Source organism: Pimephales promelas, chromosome 8 (assembly GCF_988280905.1).
Source record: "Pimephales promelas chromosome 8, fPimPro1.hap1.1, whole genome shotgun sequence".
NCBI classification, from domain to species: domain Eukaryota; kingdom Metazoa; phylum Chordata; class Actinopteri; order Cypriniformes; family Leuciscidae; genus Pimephales; species Pimephales promelas.
Genome location: NC_142776.1, coordinates 18,953,038 through 18,977,288, shown reverse-complemented (window position 1 = coordinate 18,977,288; position 24,251 = coordinate 18,953,038). Strand labels below are relative to the sequence as shown.

Here is a 24,251-nt window from a genome sequence, read left to right as displayed (position 1 = left end):
GTATAACCCTTCTCGGCGGCTTTGTCCACTGAGCGCAGCGAAGCGGACACATCGGAGCGATTACGAGCCGAAAGAGGAGCATTCCAGGATTTAGTGAGCTCGTTGTGAAGCTCAGGCAGGAATGGTGCAGCCCGGCTGCAGGCGGGGGCCGGGCGCCGGTGCAGGAACTTCCCATCCATGCGGTTCGGTGGTTGCTCAGGGGGAGGAGACCACTCGAGACCCAGGCGGCTAACAGCCTGTGAAGGAGGCGCGTTAGTTCCTCTTCGATGCCGGCGCGGGTCCCCGCAGACTCTCTCGTCGATGAGCCGATCGACGACCAATCCTCGCTGTCATAAGCGTGCAGCGAACAAGAGTCCTTCTCATCCGCGGTGTCATCGGAGGCGACAGAGCGGCCACTCGGCAGCAACTGTAAGTCCGGCAGGGGCGGAGAGGGAGAGCGGTCGGTGGGCGGCGGCGGTGGCCCACATGGATCCGCAGGGGGCTCCGACGGCCTCTGGGAGCGGCGTTTTTTCTTCCGCGGCGAAGTGAGAGGCGGCGCTGGAGCGGTTTTGACCGCCTGTAGTCGAGCCCGCAGGGATGACAGAGGCAGGTCCTCGCAGTGGTCGCATCCTCCGTTGGCGAGGGCGAGCTCTGCGTGATCCACTCCGAGACAGAGAACGCAGATGGGGTGGCGGTCTCCTTCCTCGAGTGAAGAGCGGCATGAGCCGCAGGAAATTCGAGGCATCTTGAAAAAGACGCTCGTGCTCTTTTAGGAATAATATGGAATAAAGGATACGCGTTGGATGGCGCTAGCTTGCTGGGCGGCTGAAGGTGGCAGACGGCCGGCTTCCTCAGACTCCGGAGCTCGCTAGAAGGTGCCTTCTCGACGACGGCGGCTTCTTCCCAGGACAGCGGATGCGTGTAGCTCGCTGAATGAAAAAGAATCAACGAACGAGCTGGGAGAGCGACCTTTATACACTGTAGCCACGCCCCTTTTGGCGGGCTGTGACGCAGTGAGCGAGCGCCGTCCGCTCATTGGCCGCGGACTCAGCGCCGCTCTCCCATAGGTTCGTGCATTCTCTCTGAGCGAACCAATGAGCCGCTAGCTAGCCCGCTCATGGTCTGCCTCAGAAGAGACTGCGTTGACAATGATTACAAAATTATGGAATAATTTTTTGGCTTCAACTTCTCAGCAAAGATGAATCTTTCCCGTAGCGTAAGCTAGCTTACGCAATACGAGAGAACCTCTCGTAAGAGAACAGACATTATCTTCCTTTCATGTCATTAAACATAACAATATTGCTGGCGAGAAAGTGCACGTCCGGTGTGCAATACCTGGAGTTGTCCCAAACGTGGCGCGGCGCTTCTCGTCCGGTGTGCGACCCCCTTTACGGCCAACAGTTCACATTCCGAGAATAATTGAAAAGAATAATTGTGCTCCATTCCATAACAAATGCGCGAAACAAGCTGACGTTTGTTGCTTGATAGACGCTAACGCACAACTACAACTTTCGCATTTGTCCAGGACTACACGTAGTACGAGCGGAAACCGAGGTAACGCGGATATGACGCGATTGACTGGCGACTCCCAGCTCACCCCTGCTCACACGCCCTGTTTCCTTGGTTAAAATCTCAATTTTCTCGCGATTTAAACATTGTTTGAAACATTTGGAATATTGTAAGTTATCATCTTAACTAAATATATAACACTGGCCTTGTGATTTTGGGATATTTTAATGCAAAAATCTTAGGTATTCCACCTTTAAAGAAATGAATTGTACTTTTGACAGATTTAGACTAGGACTGTCAATCAATTTAAAAATTTGGCGTCGTTGATATTTTTTTTAGAAAGTCTCTTGTGTTAATCAAGGCTGCCTGTATTTGATCCAAAAGTAAAAACAGTGATTTTGTTAAAGGGGGGTGTTGACTGCTTTTTTTCTTTGCATGATTGTGTTTATGGGGTGCAATATAACATGTATTCAGGGTTTTTCTTTTTTTTAAAGTCTTATTTTTCATAAACTTCACCTTTATTGTCAGCCGCGCTCTCCTCTGTCCCCTGAACGAGCGGTTCAATTCCTGAGTCTATGAAACCACTCCCTCAGAAACAGGCAGTGGGCTCAGATTGGTTAGTTTGGGCCGGTGTGTTGTGATTGGCTAAACTGTCTCTCACGTTGTCCGGAAGGTTAACGCTCCTTTACCTTTACGGGCGAAACGTGCATGTCATGAGCTCCGGTCCAGATGTAAATATGTGTCGAACTACAGTATCAGTTTGAGGCAGAATCAGACCGAGAAAGCCACGTTGAAGAGAGTCAAACAGAACCTCACCACACACGGCTCTTACTGAACTTTTCTGAATGATAATTTGCTACATTTTTTTTAACTTTACACGTTTGACTTACACAATAGCATCTGACTGGCAACAATAGCAACGGACGGGCTACTAATGTTATCCGCATAACCGGCACATCCGGGAACTTAAATGTCAATTTTGTCCCCGCCCCCTTTTGGGGGAAACAAACTAGACTCCCCATAGACTTCAATACAAAATAACGGCAAATACCAACGTCCGTACACAGCCGACAGGCGTAAATATCTTAAGAAATCACTTATAGAAAACATGTCAAGTAATTATATGTCAACCCTGCCTGCCATAGAGCGTGAAAGATACATTTTTTTATGCCTGTTATCAACTTGCCCAGGCTACCTGCCATCATCATCATCATCATAAATTCATAATATATACATTAAGGTTTTTTACTTTAAAAAACAAAATAAAATCATTTAGGGGCTTACCTGGTGACTCGATTAGGTACAAGTAAATGTCCTGGTAAGACACCTCTGGCCACTGGGTGGGGTTGTTACCCCAATTTGACGCTGGGAGAATAAAGGGACATGTTTTTAAATTGACCAAATTAAGTTTGTATATGTATCTTTCACGCTCTGTGGCAGGCAGTGTGGACATATAATTACTTGACAAGTTTTATATAAGTGACTTCTTAAGTTATTTACGCCTGTCGGCTGTGTACGGACGTTGGTTTTTGCTGTTATTTTGTATTGAAGTCTATGGGGAGTCTAGCTTGTTTTCCCCCAAAAGTGGGCGTGAACCTATTCAGAGACATTCTATGATGCAGCGCCGGTTGTGCGTATACTCAAACAGCGTTGGCAAGTTTACGTTCTTGATCAAATCGAAAATAACGTCGTAAAGCATATATACATGAAAAATACATTTACAACATTAGTACTTATACAAAATTCAGGCCCATAATGTTTGTACGCTTTTTTCGTAGACACAAAATAGCATAACTAGTAGCCTAGTGGCTATAAAGCCAGCGCTGGCATTTGAAAAAAATAAAACACAAGGCTACATCTGGAATTATACATGCAAATACATTTAAAATGATTTAGTCTTAGCCTACTTACAGGTTGTGTCCCAACAACTGCTGCCTCTTGTTTTAAAGTCGGAACTGCTTCATATTTTAGTAACAGTTTCTTGTTGAATCCGGCATTGAATTTGTGGAGATTCTGGAAGCTGTCTTCCGTAAAATGTGCAGCACAGAGTGCTAGATTACGATCGTCATTTTCAGGAACATAATCAAACATAAATTGTATCCATTGTTGACGAAGTACAGCGTCCGTGGGAAGCTCGAACACAGAAGACCTGACAGCTGGGTGAACACAACACACTCGATGAGCCGCAGGGTTGGGAGGGAGGGTTGATGCAAATGTGTGGGTTAGTGACGTCTAAAACCCAGCTGTAGTACCAATCGAGTCGTTTTTGTAGGCAATATACTTCCTGATTTTTGAAAGACGATATCTCTGCTTACACTGAACTTTCAGTGCTGCAACTTTGCAGATACTGTTCATACATTACACACTAATTAAAATGAAAAAAGTGAAATCGCAGTCAACCACCCCCCTTTAAATATTTCTACAATTTAAAATGACTGTTTTATTCATTTGATCTATTTCAGTAAAATGTATTTTATGCCTGGGATGATAAATATATATATATATATATATATATATATCGTATTACGTCTTAACACCTAATTCAATAATAGAGCCATAATCCAATGTTCCTGGCTTGAATGCTTTTGATTCTATTTTACAAATTGTATATTTCTACTTTTTGCGTACTACATGCGTTTCCTCTGTTCAAATTTACATTTATTTTATTTTACGGTGATCCACTCGTGGGTGTTTATTTCACTTATTTAGCTTTAATGACCATGCAATTTCATCATACAAAGAGTAGGCCCTACCAAATGGCTTTAATTGCCCCTTATTATGAATGATTTATAAAATAACCCATAAAAAGGTATTTCTTCATTATTTACTGGTAATCGGGTGCTTTGCAATGGTAACATTTGAATAAATAATCTGTGTTATCCAAATGTTTGCAAATTGTAGCTTTCAGGAAGTTATTCAAATTAAGAGTGATTTAAGTTGTATAAAATGAAAGTAAATTCAGCAGTTTAGGTAACTGAAATCCGTACTGTAAATTGGAGTTCCAGGCTATTGAACCACTAAAGACGGTGAGATGAGGTGTGAATTTCCTTTTTCTCATTTTCCGCAGCCTGTTGATGGAGTTCAGAGATCCATACTTGAGTGCCTTGCCATTACCCACTCTATAGGCCTGCACGACCTCTACAGCTCCTGTGTGAGGTGAGGCAGTTTCTGCACTTCTATGGATGCTTCTGCTTTTAATAATGGTTTTTAAAATGGCTTTTGATTGTACTGCCCCGTTAGAGTTATTTCCTCCATCTACTGTCATATGCTTACTGCAGTGCAAATGAATCACTAAATAATAAATGACTAAATAAATCAATAAATAATACATGTTCCAAAATGCTTTCTATTTCCGGGGTTATGCTTCTGTCCAATTGCGGATGCAATCAGTTTTGCAGATATTTATTCAACATTTAAAACGAACCCATTTTTGAAGTGTTTTCAGTTTCACATCAAATGTCAATATTTGGCATAACAATTAAAAAAACAAAAACAAAAGCAAACAAAAATTTGACCAGAGTGGACGAGCATTTGCATCAATAGACCAAAGTTTTATTTTTGGTGAGAGGGTGGATTTTGTCATCAAACAATATACTGAAGGTTTTTTTCCCATCTGTTTTTAAATATCAAAGACAAATAATCTTGAATATAGACAGACATAGAGCTGCAGCAGTTGTCTTTGAACACCAGATTGTTGTTAATACATACAGTTAACTTGTAAGGAAAGAAAAAGTTTGCTGTCAATCGATTAAATAAATAACCTCATTAATCATACATTTTTCAGTAATTAATAGTGATTAATCACACCTAATATTACACTTTTTCATGTATTTTTCATATTGTAATAATTTCACATTTAATCTTCAAATTAATAAAAACTAGGGCTGTCAGTTTAACGCGTTATTAATGGCGTTAACGCAAACCCATTTTAACAGCGTTAATTTTTTACATTTTTTTCGTAACAGTCTTTTTGTCCTAGCAAACTTTGTAGTTTTTTCACATGCTTTTGCAACAGGACGCGGCATGCGTCCTGATCCATTTCGGCGTCTCGCTCTAGTCATCCACTCAAAGCCGGCTCGCAAGCCCAAACGTGTGTTTGCGGCGTGCCTGTTGTTTTGCTTTTGTTTCTAGATCCGCTTGCGCTTTGGTCGAAGAAGCAACAAAACGTCCTCGCGCGACGCAAGCCATTGAAATGAATGTGTTTCAGAGCGCAGCGCGAGGACGTTTTGTGCCGCACACACTCGTTTCGGCTTGCGAGCCGGCCAAATAGTAACGTTACTTTTGAGTGGATGACAAGCGCGAGACGCCGAAATGGATGCCCTAAAATTCAGAATTGAAAGTTTACTTTTAAAAAGTTGCCATATTGTCGCATTGACAAGACAAGTGACAAGTGTTTTGTCGTTGTGAACTGCGCTATCATCATCGCAGCACATCCAGTCTGAAACACCACTTGATGATGGCCAAGCAAACACACACACACACACACACACACAGATGATGCGAATTCTCTGCCCCCTCGCCAATATTAGGATCTCTTCAGTATTTCTTTCACCCTTTTATTGATAGACAGTGTTACATTGTGTGAGAGATTATTTATATATGTTAGTGTGAAATTGAACACTATTCCAATGTTATTTTCAATAATAATTTTTCCACTTTTCCATATTGATAAGAGCATTAAAATGAGAAAAAAAAATAATGTAACAAAAAAATCAAGAGACATTTAGAATAGATAAAAATGTGCGATTAATCCCGAGTTAACTATGACATTAATGCGATTAATCGCGATTAAATATTTTAATCGTTTGACAGCACTAATAAAAACATAAAGACAGTATATTTAAAATATTTGATCTAACAGGTAGGAAATATCCAGAAATTGAATAAATTTATAAAACACTTCACATTCTTCACTGCATAATTTAATTAATTATTAAAGCTACTAAAGTTCTGCAGTTAAGAGCAGTGAGTGATTTTCTTTTGTTCTTTGATTAATATTATTGTCAGACTGCAGCAGGTTTATTAGGCTGCTGTCACTTTAAACCTGAAGCACATGACACAGAGCTGACACATTTTCTCACAACACTTTACGTCCATTTAAGACTTTATTTAACTCATTTAAGACTGTGCTCATGAGAATACTCAACTCATTTTGTGCGGTTTTTGTCTGTTCAGCCACTAAAGAAAACTGGCGCACTGTACTGAACTGAGTTCTCTTTTATGTCTTATCGTGTTTGAATGATTTAAGAGCATTTGCATGAATAAGAGTGTAGTCATAATGTAATGTAACGCTAAAAACGGATAAAAGGGATAACGTAAAAACGGATGCTGTGTTAATTGCGTTAAATATTTTTAAAGCATTAAACTGGAAAAAATACGGCCCTAAAAAAACGAACAAAACAAAATCTGGCATTGGTTCAGGCAATTTATTTGACTTGCAGTCAGTCTTGCAACCAGTGAAAAAATCCATTTTACAAACATTTCCAGCTCTTTATGACCATTTTTACCAAGTGTAAATTAAATTGATTTCTTTAAATCATTATTGTTTGTTTTTTTGGGGGGTTTTTTGCGGGGTTTCTTATTATTGCTGTGAATCGTTCCTCTATTTTACTCTTTGTACTGGTAACACAGGTAGATGTAAAAATGAATGACTAGATGTCCTAAGATTCCAAAGAAATCTTTGACCTTTAATCATTTCGTACCATCGCCATTACTTAATTACCCAACTCTGTCATTTAATTCTTTTAGCTCTAAACTCAGTGCACTGCTGTAAACCAGCTCATGGAGGCGTGTGAATGTAGGTCGGGATTTTTCCAGTGCCTCAGAGACAGAAAGAGGGAGACTGTGTGTGTGTGTATGTGTGTGTGTGTTGTTTATCTGATGTTTTGCCGCCGCCTCGGCTGCGAGTAGGAGGGTGAAGAATCACGCATCAGGATCTTATGGTATAAGACCAACGCAGCACTGTTGTTTTCAGTTCAGACCCAGTACTGTCCTTATGTTACTAACTTAAATCATTGGAATATTCAATCCAAAAATAACAATTATTTTGTTGCACACATATTTTTAGCATGAATATTTATCAGATATTTAGGCTGCTCTTTTTTATACCGACACATATTGATGCTGATAGTTACACTCCAAAAAGGAGAAGACACAATAAAAGTGCTACAACTTGTGCACTTTATGCAAAGTCTTCTAAAGTTGTACTAAAGCTTTGTGAGATGAACATTGTTTTTTTTTTTTTTTTTTTTTTTTTTTTTTTTCTGATAACCTGGACACTTCTATGGTAGTTTTGTGTGTGACTTTTTCGAGTCTGATAGAATAAATAACTTCTTTACTTGTTTCACAAAAGAAAAAAACTACAGGTTTGAAAAGTCAGGTGGGGGCAATAATACAAAACTGCATTTTAAAGAAAGAATGAAAACCGCCTACACTCATGGATGTGCGTTTCAATTCACAGATGGGTTGCTGAGCATTTCGTGAAGTGCTGGTCAGAAAGGAATTTTGCCCTCCTCCCTCCAGAACTACAGAAGGATTGCCTTAATACAGTCAGCAAAAACATGGTGTGTAAAATATGTTTTCAAATTTGTTGGGGACTTCTCTTTGACTTTGTTTATATTTTGAGCTAATAATATTTTCTGACCCCTTAATCTTACTGTGAAACTATTTCTCACATTTACATTTTTGCATTAAGACAATACTTTTTTAATACTGTATGCCATTTTCCTCATGGGAAACAACAATTTTTGTTTACTGTCTTTCTGCTGCTGTCTGCATCTAATAGCACAATAAGGCATTGATGAGATGAGCTGTGGCCTCTGTTTTGAGGATGGCCATTGACTAAAGAGCAATTATAGGTTGTGTGTGTGTGTTTGGCAAAGCCTCGAACAGCTCATTAACTTCATCCTTAGTCTGGCAGTCCCCTAAATTTCTCACTCACACAGACCAAGACTTTCAGCGGCTGCCAAATGTAGTTGTAACATTGGGCTTTCCCTCTCCTGACTTCCAGCCTTGGTGGAAACCACCACTGATGCATATTGGTTTACACTTGGAAATTTGCAGTCACTAACAGTGCTGCCACTACAGTATGTTAGAAGAGCTATGGAAGATGCATCTATGAATGACAATGTGTGTTTCTGATTTTCAGACGGTGCAGAGTGTCGTATCTGTGCTGTGTGGCTGCGAGCAGCTGATTGGGAGCCTGCCGGAGGTGAAATGGGCCAAGCAGGTGCTGAGTCTGGCCAGTGAACTGCAAGAGGAGTGTCTGCAGATGGTTGTCACACACCTGGCCCAGGTCACACACACCGCTGCCTTCCACGATCTCCGAAGGGTACGACCAATCGATGAAGTTTAGACATAAGATATAAGATGTCTTGTCAGCTATGACCGTCAGGCGTGTACTGTTTCAGAGAGAGGAGTTTACACGTGACCCCACTCTACTGAGGAAGGTGTGTATAGCTGTGCGGGAGGGTGTTACTGTGGAGAACTGCTGTGACCTCTTTACTGCTGTCAATCGGCTGAGTGGGGACCCGAGTGAGGTAGACATAATCACAGAAGACCAAGCCAATCGGGAAGAAGTGGAGGTAAACAAAACGGGACGCAATACACACACACACCTTGCAGGGAACTACACTGCGACCAAAATGGTCGCATATGAGACCTTTTGAAATCCCATTGCGACCCTAATTTTTAATGGGTCGCAAATGTATCACTGACTATTTTGACGGGTCTGTTTTTTTTACTTTCTTTCGGGTTGTATTTAATCTTCTAAAACCTGTCGGATCGTCCGCTTTTTGTCCCGCCAAAGCCTTTTTTGATTGGCGAGTGTTGTAGAGTAGAATGACTGTTGCGTTTGACAGGGGGCAAACGAGCTGAGAGAGAGAGAGAGAGCGCGACCTGGCCATCTCATGTCTTCACACGACACAACACAAGCGCTGTCTTGCTCTCTCTTTCTCTCTCTCTCTCTCTCTCTCTCTCCCTCTCTCCCTCCTCGCGCATATTAATCACAATCATATATTTAATCACAATCATATAGGCTTCCATCTGGGCCTGCATGGCGACAGGAAAAAGAGGACACCGTGTCTCTACCTTACGATGATTTTGGTACACCAAAGGTAGATTTGCGCTGATTATCTGCCATGAGCTAACTAATTATATTGCTAACGCTGATATTGACATCGACTAACGTTATATGATCACTAGCAGTTTTTAGACTAGTTTTTGTGTTGTGTAGGCTGAATCGTAATCGCGTGATTCGCGTCAAGAAACCTGATTGGCTAATACTACACACTGAAGATGAATTAAATAATGTTTTATTAAATAATTACTAAAAATATCCCTCTCTTCATCCCACACCCCAAACATGACATACACAATTTTGTGGAACAGAAACAACAACCAGAGATAGCTATCATTTTATTGTCATCACAGTTTGCCAACAGTCCTGCGTCCATGATTCTACAATGATTAAAAAAGAAAATCAAATGTGTTTTAATGGTAATTATTTTATACGGAAATCATTTATTTATAATTCAGATGAGAATAAAGTGTTAATTAAAATGAAGGAAAACAAATTGATCTGAAATATAGCAAATTAATTTTACATTCATTCAAGTACAATTACCAAACATATATCAAGGTCATTTTGTCTTTTTTATTAATTTAATTAATAAACTAATTATATAAAACTATTGTCAGTGCACTACAAATAAACTGGTTCTATGCCTTTATTAATAAAACTTAAACAACTTAAAAATACGAGGCTTAAGAGATTTATAAAAATGCCTTCTGCATTTTTGTTTTGCTTTTCACTCCATTGTCCCGAAATCGTACCGAACCGTCTGAATGTCTGAACCAAGATATGAACCCAACCGTGACTTCTGTACCGTTCCACCCCTAATGCAGTACAGTTTCATTATTATTCATTACTCTCCAGAGAGCGGCTTACTATAAATAATTTGTGCGACCAAATCATGTTTTGCGTCAGTAACTAAAAAAGTTAGTAGCGCAAGTGCCACAAGTGGAAAAGGTTAGTGTAGTTCCCTGCCTTGAGTGACTGTATTGTGAATGCAGTCAGTGCTGAAGTAAATTGTTAAGATATCTTTCCATGATCTCTGACAATCACATACTATTGTTGCATTTTCAAAACTGTCTGTTGTATTATGGTCAATCTATAAATTAAATGAGAGGAATACATAATTAAAATTAATCTTGCATTGATTTGCATATACAAAGATGTTTACTTTTGGATTTACTTTTGGAATTATAGTACTGTATGTACATATGTTTTTATTTCTAGAATCTCATTTCCTATTGAAACAGGATATTCAAAGTATGGTGGCACTTCTGTCCATTGCGTGTTACATTCCAGAATTGTGGTTGGAGGTTTGGATTTAAGTTGTTGTAAAAGTTAGAGGGGTTTGTGCCATTGACTGAAAAGAACAGCCGTTTCAGTTATTCATTTTTGAAGACAACTTATTCATTATTAACAAATTATAAATAGAAGACAACTTTTTTTCTTAAGTTGGGAGTATATGCACTAATAAATACATGCATTAAAATGTATGTTTATTTGAATACTTTTAACTGAAGCAGTGGTGTAGTAATTAATATACTCGATGAATAGATCCCATATGCTTCCTGCTGCAATGGTCTGCTGAGCACTTCCTGTGTGTTTAATGTACAAAGTGCTTCATTTGATCCTGGGATTTAAACTTGCTGTAATGTACGTGTCCATGTCCAGGCCTGGGTCGGATTACTGTAAAGTGACTCCACAAATAGAAAAGCTCATAGTAAACAACCTCACTTCTCATGCATGCTCATGGTCTCGTTCTGTCATTTCATGTTTTTCTTTATTTCTTTCTGGCCATCACCGTCTCTTCCTGTCTCTTTGTGATTTAATTCACGTCCCAGGGGAAATAACAGAATGGATTAGTCTGAGAAAGACCAAGAGTCATGGGTGTGGCCATGTCTAATCTGGCTCTATGGCCATTATACAGAGAAGCAGGGAGGGGCAGGGGGAGAAATGAATTGCGGATGGAAAGACTGAGACGGGATATGAAAAATACAGAGGTTCTTTTTTTTAATGAACATTCGATGCAGAAGGCGTGAACACAAGCCTCTGCTAGTGACATCATCCATTTAGCTGGAGAGGATCCTGTTAACGGTAGAGGGAGGCAACGGCAATCGTTGCCAAGACAACCACCCTTTGAAGCAGCTGCTGATTCGCTCATCTTCTCCTGCTGTTGTATCCACCCTCCCTCCTTCGCTCTCTCTCTCTTTCTCTGACTGACTCGCTCACCCTCTCTCACTCCTTCTGTCCCTCTGGTAGCCATTCAGGCGTGAGCTGTGTTTGCTGCGCACGAGGCTCTGGACCTTCCTGTTTCAGTCCTTCTTTGCAGTGCGGCACACTCAAGGATGGGACACTCTACAACCCAGATTTCGGGAAAAAATACTTGCAGGTAAGGAGGCAAATGAGAAAAGGTAAGACTTTAACAATAGCAACAGGAAGAGGAATGGAAATTAAATGGAAATAATGTGAGAAGAGAAGGGTAGAATAAATCAGAGGAGAGAGAAGAACATATTAAAGGCAGACTGCGCTTGTGAGGAGGAGGAAGGGGGTGTGTTATTTTATTTATTTATTTTAATGGTTCAGTGCAGTGATGAAGAGCCCTCCTTTGCATGGATAGTGGGTTGCCAGTGCTGGTGAGAGAAACCCTGCTGGATAACCTCCAGCTCCTGTCAGTCCATCAACACAGCCATCAGAACGGATCTTTTTAATATGATCCTGTACTCCAAACACATCAAAACATTATTTCCAGAGGGGGCTGGGGAATGGGGACCACAATTAGATGCAATGGATTTTGTGTTGTTCTATTCTTCAAGTGGTAACATATATGCATTGCATAAATTATGCAATGCTTTAGGTGTCAAGATCATGCTTACATTCTGCGTGCTTAAGATTCCACCACATATGCAAATGTTGTGCCTCATATGCAGAGCATCCACTGTGCAACAACGAACACAAACACTCAAGCTTCACAGGAGATATCCATGATTTGTATTGTTTTCTGGTATGGCAGCAGTGAAATCAGAGCTCAGTTGTTTTGCTGGGAAGAAAGGCTAGATCTTAGGTTTTTTATGATGATTTGAAGGATGCTGTGGATAAACTGTGAGATGATCAAAGGGTAGATCTGCGCTGTCCATCTGAGATGATGGAGCAGGAAATCAGTGGCTCTCTGCAGAGCTGCACTGCCTATTTTACTGATTGGGGTTGTGACTGATTGTAAGTATGCAAGTACAGTGTATGTGCGTGTCTGATTGAGGAAATGTTTGGCAAATGTTGATTATGCAGGAGTGGATGTTCTAATTAAACTGAAGCTGTCTGTAATCTAAAATAAATATTTTTTTTTCTTCCTCCCTCCGCCAACCCTCTCAGCTGCTCTTGATAAAGGAGACTGCAGAAGGCTTGGAAAAAAACCTGTGCTCACCAGCTCTCAGGTGATCTTTTATTCTGTTACTTATTTTGGTGAAACTGTGAGAAATGTTTGGCTAAAGAAGACAGATAAATTGTCACAGTTTGATTAATCAGCCAATATTTTATTGTCTGCATCAACCAATATACAGATTTTGTTTTCTTTAGTAAATGTATACAAATCAATGTTATTTTCCTGTAAATTCAATATTGTATTGTCTATTAATTCGTATTATTTCAGCGGTAACACTTTACAATAAGGTTCATTAGTTAACATTAGTAAATGCATTAACTAACATGAACTAGCGATCAGCAATGCATTAGTTAGTGTTTATTAATCTTTGTTAATGTTAGTTAATACAAATACAGCTGTTCATGTTAGTTCACAGTCCATTAACTAATGTTAACTAATACAACCTTTGATTTTAATAACGTATTAGTAAATGTTGGAAATAATATTAACTAAGATTAATAAATGCTGAAGAAGTATTGTTCACATATTGTACATGTTAACTAATGTAGTTAACTAATGTTAACTAATAAACCTTATTGTAAAGTGTTACCATTTCAGCCAACATACTTTCTAGATATCTGTATCAGCATAATGTGATTTTGTAAGGTGATAGAAAACTGATAGAAAAGCTTTTTACTGATAAAAAAGCTGATTGAACTGACATTAAATGGGTGTTAGATATGTGTGGCTTGACTTACCTAGTCTTATTATTGAGCTACAATAAAAACAAAAAAACAAAATGTATATGACCTAAGCAGCTGTTTTAAGTTATGACTTGCTAGAGTATGCTTTTTAACCTTTAATCCAAAGGTCGTGGCATAGTGCTTTGTTCCTATATGTTTGAGATTACTGTCAAATGGGTTTCTGATCTGATTAATATTGTATAAAGCCATCATGGTCTTTCATTCTCTCTCCATATCTCTCACTGCAACAGAAACCTACAAAATGCCTCTTGGGCACTTCATCTCCATGTGATAGCCCTACTCATCGTCCCATTAAGGTATCACAGGGTCCACGTGCTTCCCCTGCAAGATCTGTAGCTGCAGCATCAGGCACCATGAAGTCTGATGCTCTAGGGCCAACAGCTCACACGGTTCCTTCTGGGAAAACAAAATCTGGTAACAACACCTCACTGGGAAGCAAGAATGATAAAATTAAGCCAACTCACACCGCAGCTAAAACCAAGCCTTCATCTACTGTTAAACCAGTATTAAATGGCACTGGTGGTGGCTCTCCTCGGGAGAATTCCTCCACTTCAGGTGCCCGTAGTTCACCTACAGGGAAGACGGTGCTGGACAGGAAGCCAAACCCAGGAGCAAGGCCAAAGTCTTCCTCTGCTGGGTCTGATCTCTCAACAGGCCATGCTAAAGGAGGAAAATTGCAGAAGAACTCGATGTCAGGGAAAGATCTGCCTCAGGAATCAGCCAGCAATGCTCAGAATACTCCATCTAACTCTGGCAGCACCTCACCAGACAACAGCGCTGGGAGTCCTCGCAACAATGGCCACAGTACACCAACAGGTGAATTTACCTAGAATTTACTTTTACACTACACACATCCCTTGATGATACTCTACTTCATCTCAAGCTAGTCCCTTTTTATACTGTGAAAAGTGGAGGCTTCCAGCTAAAATGTTTTTGGCTTCGCTTCCAGCAAAGTCAGATTTAGTAAAACTGTCTAAACAGAAAATCAGCCCCAAAAACAGCACTTTAATTAAATAAGCAAGACAGAGCTTTAGGTCCATGGAGGTCAAGAAGCTATCCTTAGTTTCTCAGATTACCCTCTATTGTTTACTCTTCTGTCACTGTAAGTATATGTGTAAAACTATGTGTACTTCTGAGTTAGAAAATAGATCTAAAAAGTTAGAGAGAAGGAATGTTCTTAAGTTCTGAATCTTGAAATCCAGGGGTATCTCTCCCCTTTTCTTTACTCTTTAGCTAGTGTTTGCCTGGTACTGACTCCCCTGTGAGTCAGAGAGTCTGTGCTCAGCAGAGTAGGTTTTAGCAGGGTATGCCAGAGTTAGCTTGTCATTAAGCTGATTAGCAGTTCTAAAATTGTACATGCCTGTTACCTTGCCCACAGTTAAGGAATGTGGGTTTAGATCGCACATGGATACTGCAGGATATGCCAGTGTACTATGAGGTACAACAAATCTCAAAACTTAATACATTTGAAATAAACACAATACATTTTCTTGAGTTGACCAGGTTGAGAACAGGATTGTAATTGATAATGATCTGTTTAATTAGATTAATAGGCTATGCATTAAAATATACACACAAATGTTTTATATGATGTGCTTGGGATTTTTTTAAGTTGCCATTATGCAATGTCATTTATAAAAACATTTTTGCGTTGTTATAAAGATTGAATAATCCTTTTATATTCTAGGTCTCAGGTCAAAACTTCAAGCCAAGGCAACAACAAAATCTCCTCTGACCAAACCTGCCCAAAAGGCAGACACTGAAAAGACTAGCAGGTGAGTTGTTCTATGAATGCAACCAGCCTGAGATCCTTTTTTTTTTTTTTTACTATTGGTGCATTCCATTCGACAGGGTCCCTACGCAGTGTTCACTGCTCCCTACTCCCTGAACACGGTTTGTCATTTGAAGTGGACTTCACCGACTTCCTGTGAAATGATGTATCGATGTTCCCTTATTCCGTTTGCAGTGCCCTTCGAACTGAACACGTTTGTTCCCTTCAAATTGGAATCTCACTTAAGATGGCGAAATACCCTGTGAAGTCCACTTCGCAGTCCACTTACGATCGAATGGAACGCACCTTATGTCTATTTCTTCCATTTGATAGTAAATATTTGGTCCTTCATTGTGTTGCTACAGCCCCACTAATAAATCAAGCAAGACTAAACCTACCACAACTAGCCGTGCAGTACCTGTAATTGCTGCGTCCCGCTCAGATCCAAAGAGCAAGATCACTGTGTCAAGCCTTTCAGAGAACCAGGGTAAGAAACAGTAAGGTTTCAGAATGGATCTAATGGTAAACTGTTATTAACACTAATGAGAGTCTTTTCTGTTCCCTCTTTTAAACAGCTTCTTCTAGACCTGGTTCAGCCCTTAGCTCTAAAAAGCCTGCCTCCCCAAGAAAAGAGGTAGAGAAAGATATATCCAAACCTTCAACTATTAAGAAGACAACAAAGGCCATCTCTGAGTCAAGGCAAAGCATTAAAGCTTCCACATCTTCCTCTAAGCAGTCGCTTGCTGCCCCAAGCAAAACAGGACCTAAACAGAAGGCCTCAGAAACACTTTCAACAAAATCATCTCTTAAATCCTTTGGGGCAGCCAAAAACTCAACTCCTGTTGGCTCTAAAAAAACAGGCACTGCTGTGAAAGATGCAATATCTAGCCCCAAACACTTAAAAAAGGTTACTCAGAAGAATCCAGCTTCTACCGAAGGTAAGACAAGAAGCAAGGAAGTAGTTGCATCTTGTCTAGAGAATTCCAAAGTCCCTTTGTCCATGCAGCAGCATTCACTTGACAGTCCGGCTACACTAGACCAGCCAGAAGTGGTTCCCAAGGGTATTCCAGAAAATTCAACTTCCACAAAGGTTCATGAAATGGAGAAAAACAGTAATCCAGTGAGTAAATTATGTAACACAGAGGTAAAGACTCTAACTCCAGACTTGCACTCATGTACTTCTGAACAGAGTGAGGTGAGCAGGAGTAAACTGGCCACAGCCCATGTCGTTCCACCCAATACCACTGGATCAGACCGGGGCCTCACTTCCATGAACTCCTCAAAGGATTTCCCTCCTGATACACCTTGCAGTTTAGGGAGCACTGAGACACCCCTAGATGACTTGTGGAATGGGCTTCATCCCCAGGTTAGCCCAGAGTCAGAGACAGGCAGTGCCACTACTTCTTCTGATGACATCAAGCCACGGTCGGAGGATTATGATGCTGGAGGCTCACAGGATGATGACTGTTGCTCTCATGAGTGTGGCAATTCAAAGTGTGGGACCATGCGTTGCCCTGACTTTCTGGGCCGCAGCAGCAGTGACACCAGCACACCTGAGGAGCTCAAGATGTACGAGAGTGGGGCTGGACTACGTGTGGAGGTACGTCTAAGAGGACGGGAGGCAGAGACTACAAGTGAAGAAGAGGTAGGGCGACAAAGACCACGATCATGGATTAGAAAAGATGAAGTGCCAGTGGAGGAGGAACCTTGTGAAATGGATTCTGCATTAAAAAACTTGAAGAGTGTACAGGACCACCAACTTTTCTCCACTGAGGAAGAAGAGGAGGAGGAGGAAGAAGAAGAGGAGGAAGAGACTGAAGATGAAAGATCGGAAGTTGAGGTGCTACCGAGAGGAATGGCTCCCCCACTCAACGAGCCACCTCCACAGTTCCAAGGTATTGTCAACCTCGCATTTGAAGACCCTGCGGACCAAGAGAATGAGCAACCAGAGTACCAGTCAGCTTCTAACTTCCGTCGCTCTGTTTTGCTCTCGGTGGATGAGTGTGAGGAGCTTGGATGCGAAGAAGGAGGCGCTCAGACTTCGACAGGTGATGTCTTTGACAGTGAACCTCACAATTCTCTGACAGACTACTGTTCCCGGCAATCCACAAGCACAGTCATATCCAACCACCAAGAAAGTGAACGGGAGCCCAAACCTGTGGTATTCCTGACAGAGGTCCGGGGATCTCCACAGGAGGATTGTGCATATAATCAATCAGATAAAGACACCAGTGACGTTCCTGCACAAGAGCGTCCTAGTCACCTGGACCTCCGGCTGGCAGAACAGATTGGCAATCTCCAGACCAAACATATAGACAGCCGGAAAGCTGACTTGCGGCTAGACTTACCTGAGCCGCAGCTGAATGTGAGCTCACCTGCACACGCCCCAGCAGGTAATGTATAATGTTAGAGCCCACCCCCCCCCCCCCCCCCCCTGACTGCAGTCTCAGAAACATCCACTCAGTTTTCCATCCTGACACATTCAACTCAAATTTTCAGACAATTCTTTTTCAATGAGGTAAATCCAGTGGGGGTAAATCCTGATAGTTTTCGAGTACTACTGCCTACCTTTTCCCCTTCATTGAATTATTTTCTTTAAATGTCTATTGTTTGCTATCTAATACTTCAAAAAGCTATAAACACAACTAAAATGCCTTCTCTGTGGCGCTATAGGAACTCAACAAACAAGTTTACAAGCTTAATTTTTACAGTAATATAACGATATGCGTGTGGTGTTGAACATCTGTTATGTGGTGTGGCTGGGCAGTCTCAGTTGTACCATTGCACTTAAAATATAAGCACTGAAGTCCTCAATCATTTTTGTTTGTTTGTTATTATCCATGCTGAATAGTAAGCTTCTTCCTCATAGGCCAAGTCCTTTATACGTTGACTTTTCCATAAGAGATCTTTATGCAAAAGACAAGCACCATGTGACTTGGCCTTCAAATATATATATATATATATATATATATATATATGCACAAACATACAGTGAGCTAAGCTTCATTTTAATACTGCCCATAAAGGACCACACCTTATAGAGGCCATGATGCTTTGAATGTGTTAGATCTCAATGTTTTTGATACTCAATATTGATGTTGAGACTCTGTCTGTTTAGTCATCCAAACCAGGGAATCTTTGCATGCTTATGCTAGACTTTGTTATTGATTTTGTTCAAATCCCATCTATGTTTGTATCCATCCTCCTGTTTGTTATTTTTTTCTTTTATATCTCATTCACAATCTATCAAGCCATTTGTAGTTCTGTAGTAGTTAACCATTTGTTCAGCTCTAGATTTTACATTGTAGATTTCATTTTATTAAGTGTATTTCTGTAGAATTAGTAGTTTTTCTGTATGTTGTGTTTTTCTAAAAAAAGAAATCTAAAAAGGTCCTCCTTGTGTCTCTCTTTTTTCACACTTGTAGCCTATTATGATTCCAATCACTGTTGGTTTTGCTTGAGTTTTTCTTGACAAAAAGCATATCTTGAGTTTGCCAAGTAAAGCAATAAGCATTCTTTGCCAGCATGTTCCTCATATTTTCAGTGTAGCTTTAAGGTTAAAAAATAAGAAACGAATTAAAAATCTCTCGTGCTTGCTTGCGTTTCAATGTGTATATCTAAGAGAAAATGCTCAGTCTGATTATAACCAGAGAAGTCATATATTTTGTGTGCGAACAAAACAAGTTATGCTGGAGATGGCAAAAACCTGCCTTTACTGTTATAGCACTTGTGAACAAAAGAGACACATTCAGTGTAGGTTTTCCTCTGTGCATCACCTTTATGGCAGCTGTCCATCCTTAGCCTAAATTCAGAAGTTGTTCCATGGATAACATGGAAACTTCATGGAAAATCAAGAGTTGCTCCATGGAAAACTTTGGATTTGCACATCTGCTTAATTGTAATGCATGCGTCATTGAATCAAATCTTGGTTAATGACAATTAAAAAGTGATGACTGCCTAAGACAGAATCTATTTTTTCATCTATGTAGTCTTTAATGGGATTCGTACTTCAAGCTTGTGTTAACTGCATCATGGAGGACACAGTTGCACTAGGGGTGATTCTGTACATCTTGTGGAGCTAGAAACAACGCATGTCTGCAAGAAAATGTTTTAGTTTTTTTTTTTTTTTTAAAGCCCACATACGGATAAAACACTTGGTCATTGTGCAGTATTGTCAATTATTTTTAGGGGACATTGATGGTTGTGACACATTGGATCAAACCTGCACACATGACCGGCGGTCGTCCAAAGCCCTGTCCCCCATTTACGAGATGGACCTGGGAGAAGCCCTCGAACAAAGAATGGATGCAGACAAGAGCAATGATCCCCCACAGGAGGAATCACATTGGAATGGTGAAGGAGTAGAGACAGAGCACGTTAAGGAGGAAGTGGACAATGAAGTGGGAGAGTTTGCAGAGAAAGACTGGAGTCTGCTTCGACAGCTACTGTCTGATCAAGAGTCCAATCTGGGCATCATAAACTCCGTCCCAGAGGATTTAAACCTTGCACAATACCTGATAAAGCAGACGTTGTCCTTGTCTCGAGACTGCTTGAATGAACAGGACTACTTGTATCACGAAAAGGACACATTTAAGCGCTGGGCCGAGCTTATTTCTCCACTGGAGGACTCCACCACCAGCATCACTGTGACCAGTTTCTCCCCCGAGGACGCTGCCTCTCCACAGGGCGAGTGGACTATCGTGGAGCTGGAAACGCATCACTGATGGCATCTTGGACTGGAATACAGATGGATACATATGGATTATGGCATCCTTTCCTCCTTTCTGTGCTTCTTCTTTGTTTCGGGGAGAAAGACAGATCCGTTGCAGCTTAAGTTGAGTGAAGTTGCATTTTGTACTCATTGTACAGGTACTAAATGAAGGACTGGAATAATGACCTCAGTGCAGTTGTTTTGCATGTGGGCGATTTTCTAAGTTATATTGTTTACTTGATGGGTGTTGCTTGAATCTTTGTAGAATACCAAAAAATGCATTTTCTTGTTGCTCTTTTTGTCTCCTAATGATGGCTCTTCTAAAATGTTATGAACCGAGTGTAAGTAAGTGAGTAAGTGGTTCTGGTTTACATTTGTTGTTTTAAAACAATAAAAGCCGTGTCGATTGAATGTTGTTGCTTTTTTCCTTGAAAGGTGAGAGATAGATTGATACATTTTATTAGTGGAGAGAAACACATTCATTTAAATGGTGAATTTTCTTTATTAATAATAATGCGATTAATTTAAAGTAAATTAGATCCATTGTTCTGGGTTTTTTTTTTGACCCCAAATGACCATTGCAACAAACAAAAAATGATGTTAGTCCCACTCAGGATGTTCGGGGTGTCCCAAGACCCCAGACAATAAAATGTGATTTTGTAACAATAATGCAATTTTTTAAAACAAATGTATTATCACTAGGGCTGTGCAAAAATAATTTGAATCCAAAATAAAAGTCTGTGTTTACATTATATATTTGTGTGTGCTGTATATAATTATTTTGTAAATATAAATACTTATGCATGCATGTATATATTTAAGAATTATTTGTGCTTAAATTCTGTATATATATATATATATATAAATGCATAATCTATATTATACATAAATATAAATATTTTATGTATGAATAACACATTTTCTTAAATATATACATGCATGTGTGTGTATTTATATATCCAAAATAATTATATACAGCTCACACAAATATATTATGTAAACACAAACTTTTATTTTGGATGCGATTAATCGCAATTAATTTTTGCACAGCCCTAATTATCACTCACTTTATTTTTGCTAAACATTTGTGCAATGTACTTTCATTTATATTAATAAGTGTATATATACATATATATATAATAAATAGGATGAACGGGGAAATCTATACTTGTTTTTATATTTGTCAAATTAAAAAAACTAAATCAGCCACAACACACAGAACACAAATACACAGAAGTGTAGAGGCAACCCATAGCACATCCACAGTGGGGAATGCTCATGCTCATAAACCCATACACCGCTCCACCAAAAATCAGCCATAGACATAAATGGGAAACCATAAAAAAATGGCTTTTGATTGGTTTGACTTTAATCTCATACAGGTAATTGCAATAAAGTCGTCGATTTAAAAAAAAGCTAAACTTTGAAAAAGATTTTTTTTGTTTTGTTATAATAATTATTTTGGAATTTCTAAACGGAAATCTAAATAACAAAACTTTATGAAAAGATGTTATTTTATTTTTAAAAGTGTTTGTTCTCCAGTTGATGGCAGCAATATTCCATTAAACCAGGGCACGTTGTCCATGTTATCTCCATGAAAGAAAGTGAGAAATGTGGATTCGGTTTTGGTGAATTTTTACATAAAATATTATTATACATATTTGTATCTAAAAAAAAAAAAAAACCTAAACAAAAAAAAATTGTATTTAAAAACATGTGTTTTATTTATATGTTAAATATAAATAACACTGCACAAATGTAGAGTAAAAACATTAATAAAGTGAGTGATTTTACATTTGTTTGTTTAGTTGTTGTTTTTATTTTTATTTTAAATTACATTATCATGTTACAAAATCACATTGTATTGCCTGGTATCCAGAAAGATTACTGTAAATGCTGTGATTACACATATAGTCCACATATAGTCCATATACACAGAACTATTAATATTACACATCTAAACTACCACTCATTAAAAGAGTAGCAATGACATTTTGTGTTATGGGTTTATATAGTTTAATGTATTTATAACCCATTTTATTATTATTTATTATTTTTTTTTTTACCTAATGTATTGAATCAAAAATGCATTGTACCACCTTTAGGTTATAGGAAAGAGTTACTGTAATAAATCTGCAGTTACATTATTCTATGACATTAAATAAAAGCACGACCTAACAGCCAAGCTAGAAGATTTCCATTTCATAAGAAATTGTAATAATGCTACAGAGATCTCCTTAACAATGCTTCAAAACCTTACCTTGTCACTTTGAACATGAAAATGGCATTTTGAGGCCGGTGTATTTCTGTATTTCTTACAGAAGGCTAAATCAGGACACTGGACTTTGATGACAAAAAAAGATCAGTCTGTTCTCCATTGCTCATATTAGCTGACTGTGACAGATGGAAAAGTAAAAGTGTCTTGAGAAGAATACAATGAGCAAGCACATGAGCAGAGCAGGCCATCCTTAAAATTACCAGCACACTATTGTTAAATAATATGTTATTAGACTACAAAACAATCAAAAAAAGGTTTTATTTTGTAGAATTACGCAAATGGCTGGTTGCATAGTTGTTTTACCTAACCTTTGAGTTCACTGAAATGAAATGAGTGTGGGAAAGTGTGCAATTCTTCTTCATTTGGAAAGAACCAGACCATGTCAGCTAAAAATCTGGGTCAGGTGACAAATAATAATAAACGAAACGTCAAACATTGTGCGACTACACAGCTAATTAATCACAACATAATCAGATCAGAGTGAGACTTGCTGGAATGTCTATGCCGAATTTGTAAATATGCTTTTAAATGTGCATACATTTGCAAAAACACTGCTGAAACTGGACAAGCTTCAGGTAGATCCTTCCTGTAAATTGACACAAATCTGCAGAAAGCATTTACAAATTGAATTTACCAATAATACTAGATGGAAACAATGTAAGAGGGAGAGAAGGAAGAGATGAGGGGGAGAAAGAGCAGGAGTGTGTAGTGTTGTCAAGGCTGGATCTGCTTTGAGGTTTTTCTCTGTATTTTATTTACAGTAAAAACTTCATTTAGAGTTTTTTACTGTAACCTTTTTGGCTTTAGCTTGGATGACTGTATTTTCACAGAATGCAAGTGGCGAATATACAGACTTTCGAGGCCTACTATTCAATATTTGGTACTATACTTGCAGTGGAAATAGTATACAATTTATTCTCCTTACTACTGTAAGTTTTCATTAGTATACTTTAATTGAAAAATGAGTTTACTGTATCCACTGCAAGTATAGTTTTGTACCGAATATTGAATAGTATAGGCCTATCAAAAGTCTGTATATTCACCACTTACATTCTGTGAAAATACAGTGATCCAAGCTAAAGTCAAAAAAGGTTACAGTGAAAAACTTTAAATTAGGTTTTTACTGTAAATAAATTACTCCCAGAAGAGTTGTGAACCTGCAGAATCAAGGTCAGCGCAAGAGGTTGATTCTGTTACAACAGACCAGCATCATGTCTTCATGTCAGTCCGGCCGGAGGAGTTTCTCCTCATCTCTGCTGCAGGCAAAGAGAAAAACCTTAAAGGGATACTCCACCTTTTTTGGAAATAGGCGCATTTTACCACTCCCCCAGAGTTAAACAGTTGAGTTTTACCGTTTTCAAAATCCAGTCATTCGATTTTCTGATATTTAGAAGTATATCGGTAACCAGACAGTTTCTGGTCTCATTGACTTTCATAGTAGGAAAAAAAATATACTATGGAAGTCAATGAGACCAGAAACTGTCTGGTTACTGATATTCTTCTAAATATCAGAAAATCAGCTGAATGGATTCGAAAACGGTAAAACCCTGTTTAACTCTGGGGGAGTGGTAAAATGAGTCTATTTCCAAAAAAAGTGGAGTATCCCTTTAAAGGGTCATTCCACCTCTGGAAAGATGAATGTGTATTTAAAATGGGTAATTTATGTAGAAGAAATGTGAAATTATTTTTGAATTTGGTGCTTTCTAGACTCAGAAAAGCCAGAAAATGTATTTTTGGCTTATGTGGATGAAAGACAACAACTTCCAGAATGCACTTGCTTCGCTGCCCTAGGAGGCCACGCCTACAGAGCGCA

General features: G+C 39.3%; 1 protein-coding gene across 2 annotated transcripts in view; it reads left to right on the top strand.

Moving 5' to 3' along the window:
- The window catches only part of btbd8 (BTB domain containing 8), a 40,341-nt gene extending 19,770 nt beyond the window's left edge, over positions 1-20,571 (top strand). For both annotated transcript variants that reach the window (XM_039691587.2, XM_089134122.1), the window contains exons 9-19: positions 4,556-4,644; positions 7,949-8,051; positions 8,636-8,818; positions 8,898-9,071; positions 11,819-11,948; positions 12,926-12,987; positions 13,909-14,494; positions 15,366-15,453; positions 15,815-15,936; positions 16,025-17,842; positions 19,638-20,571. In XM_039691587.2, the coding sequence (XP_039547521.2) occupies positions 4,556-4,644; positions 7,949-8,051; positions 8,636-8,818; positions 8,898-9,071; positions 11,819-11,948; positions 12,926-12,987; positions 13,909-14,494; positions 15,366-15,453; positions 15,815-15,936; positions 16,025-17,842; positions 19,638-20,173 (3,891 nt within the window). In that variant the 3' untranslated portion in view covers positions 20,174-20,571. The remainder of the gene's footprint in view (positions 1-4,555; positions 4,645-7,948; positions 8,052-8,635; positions 8,819-8,897; positions 9,072-11,818; positions 11,949-12,925; positions 12,988-13,908; positions 14,495-15,365; positions 15,454-15,814; positions 15,937-16,024; positions 17,843-19,637) is intronic.
- The last annotated feature ends 3,680 nt before the right edge of the window (positions 20,572-24,251 follow it).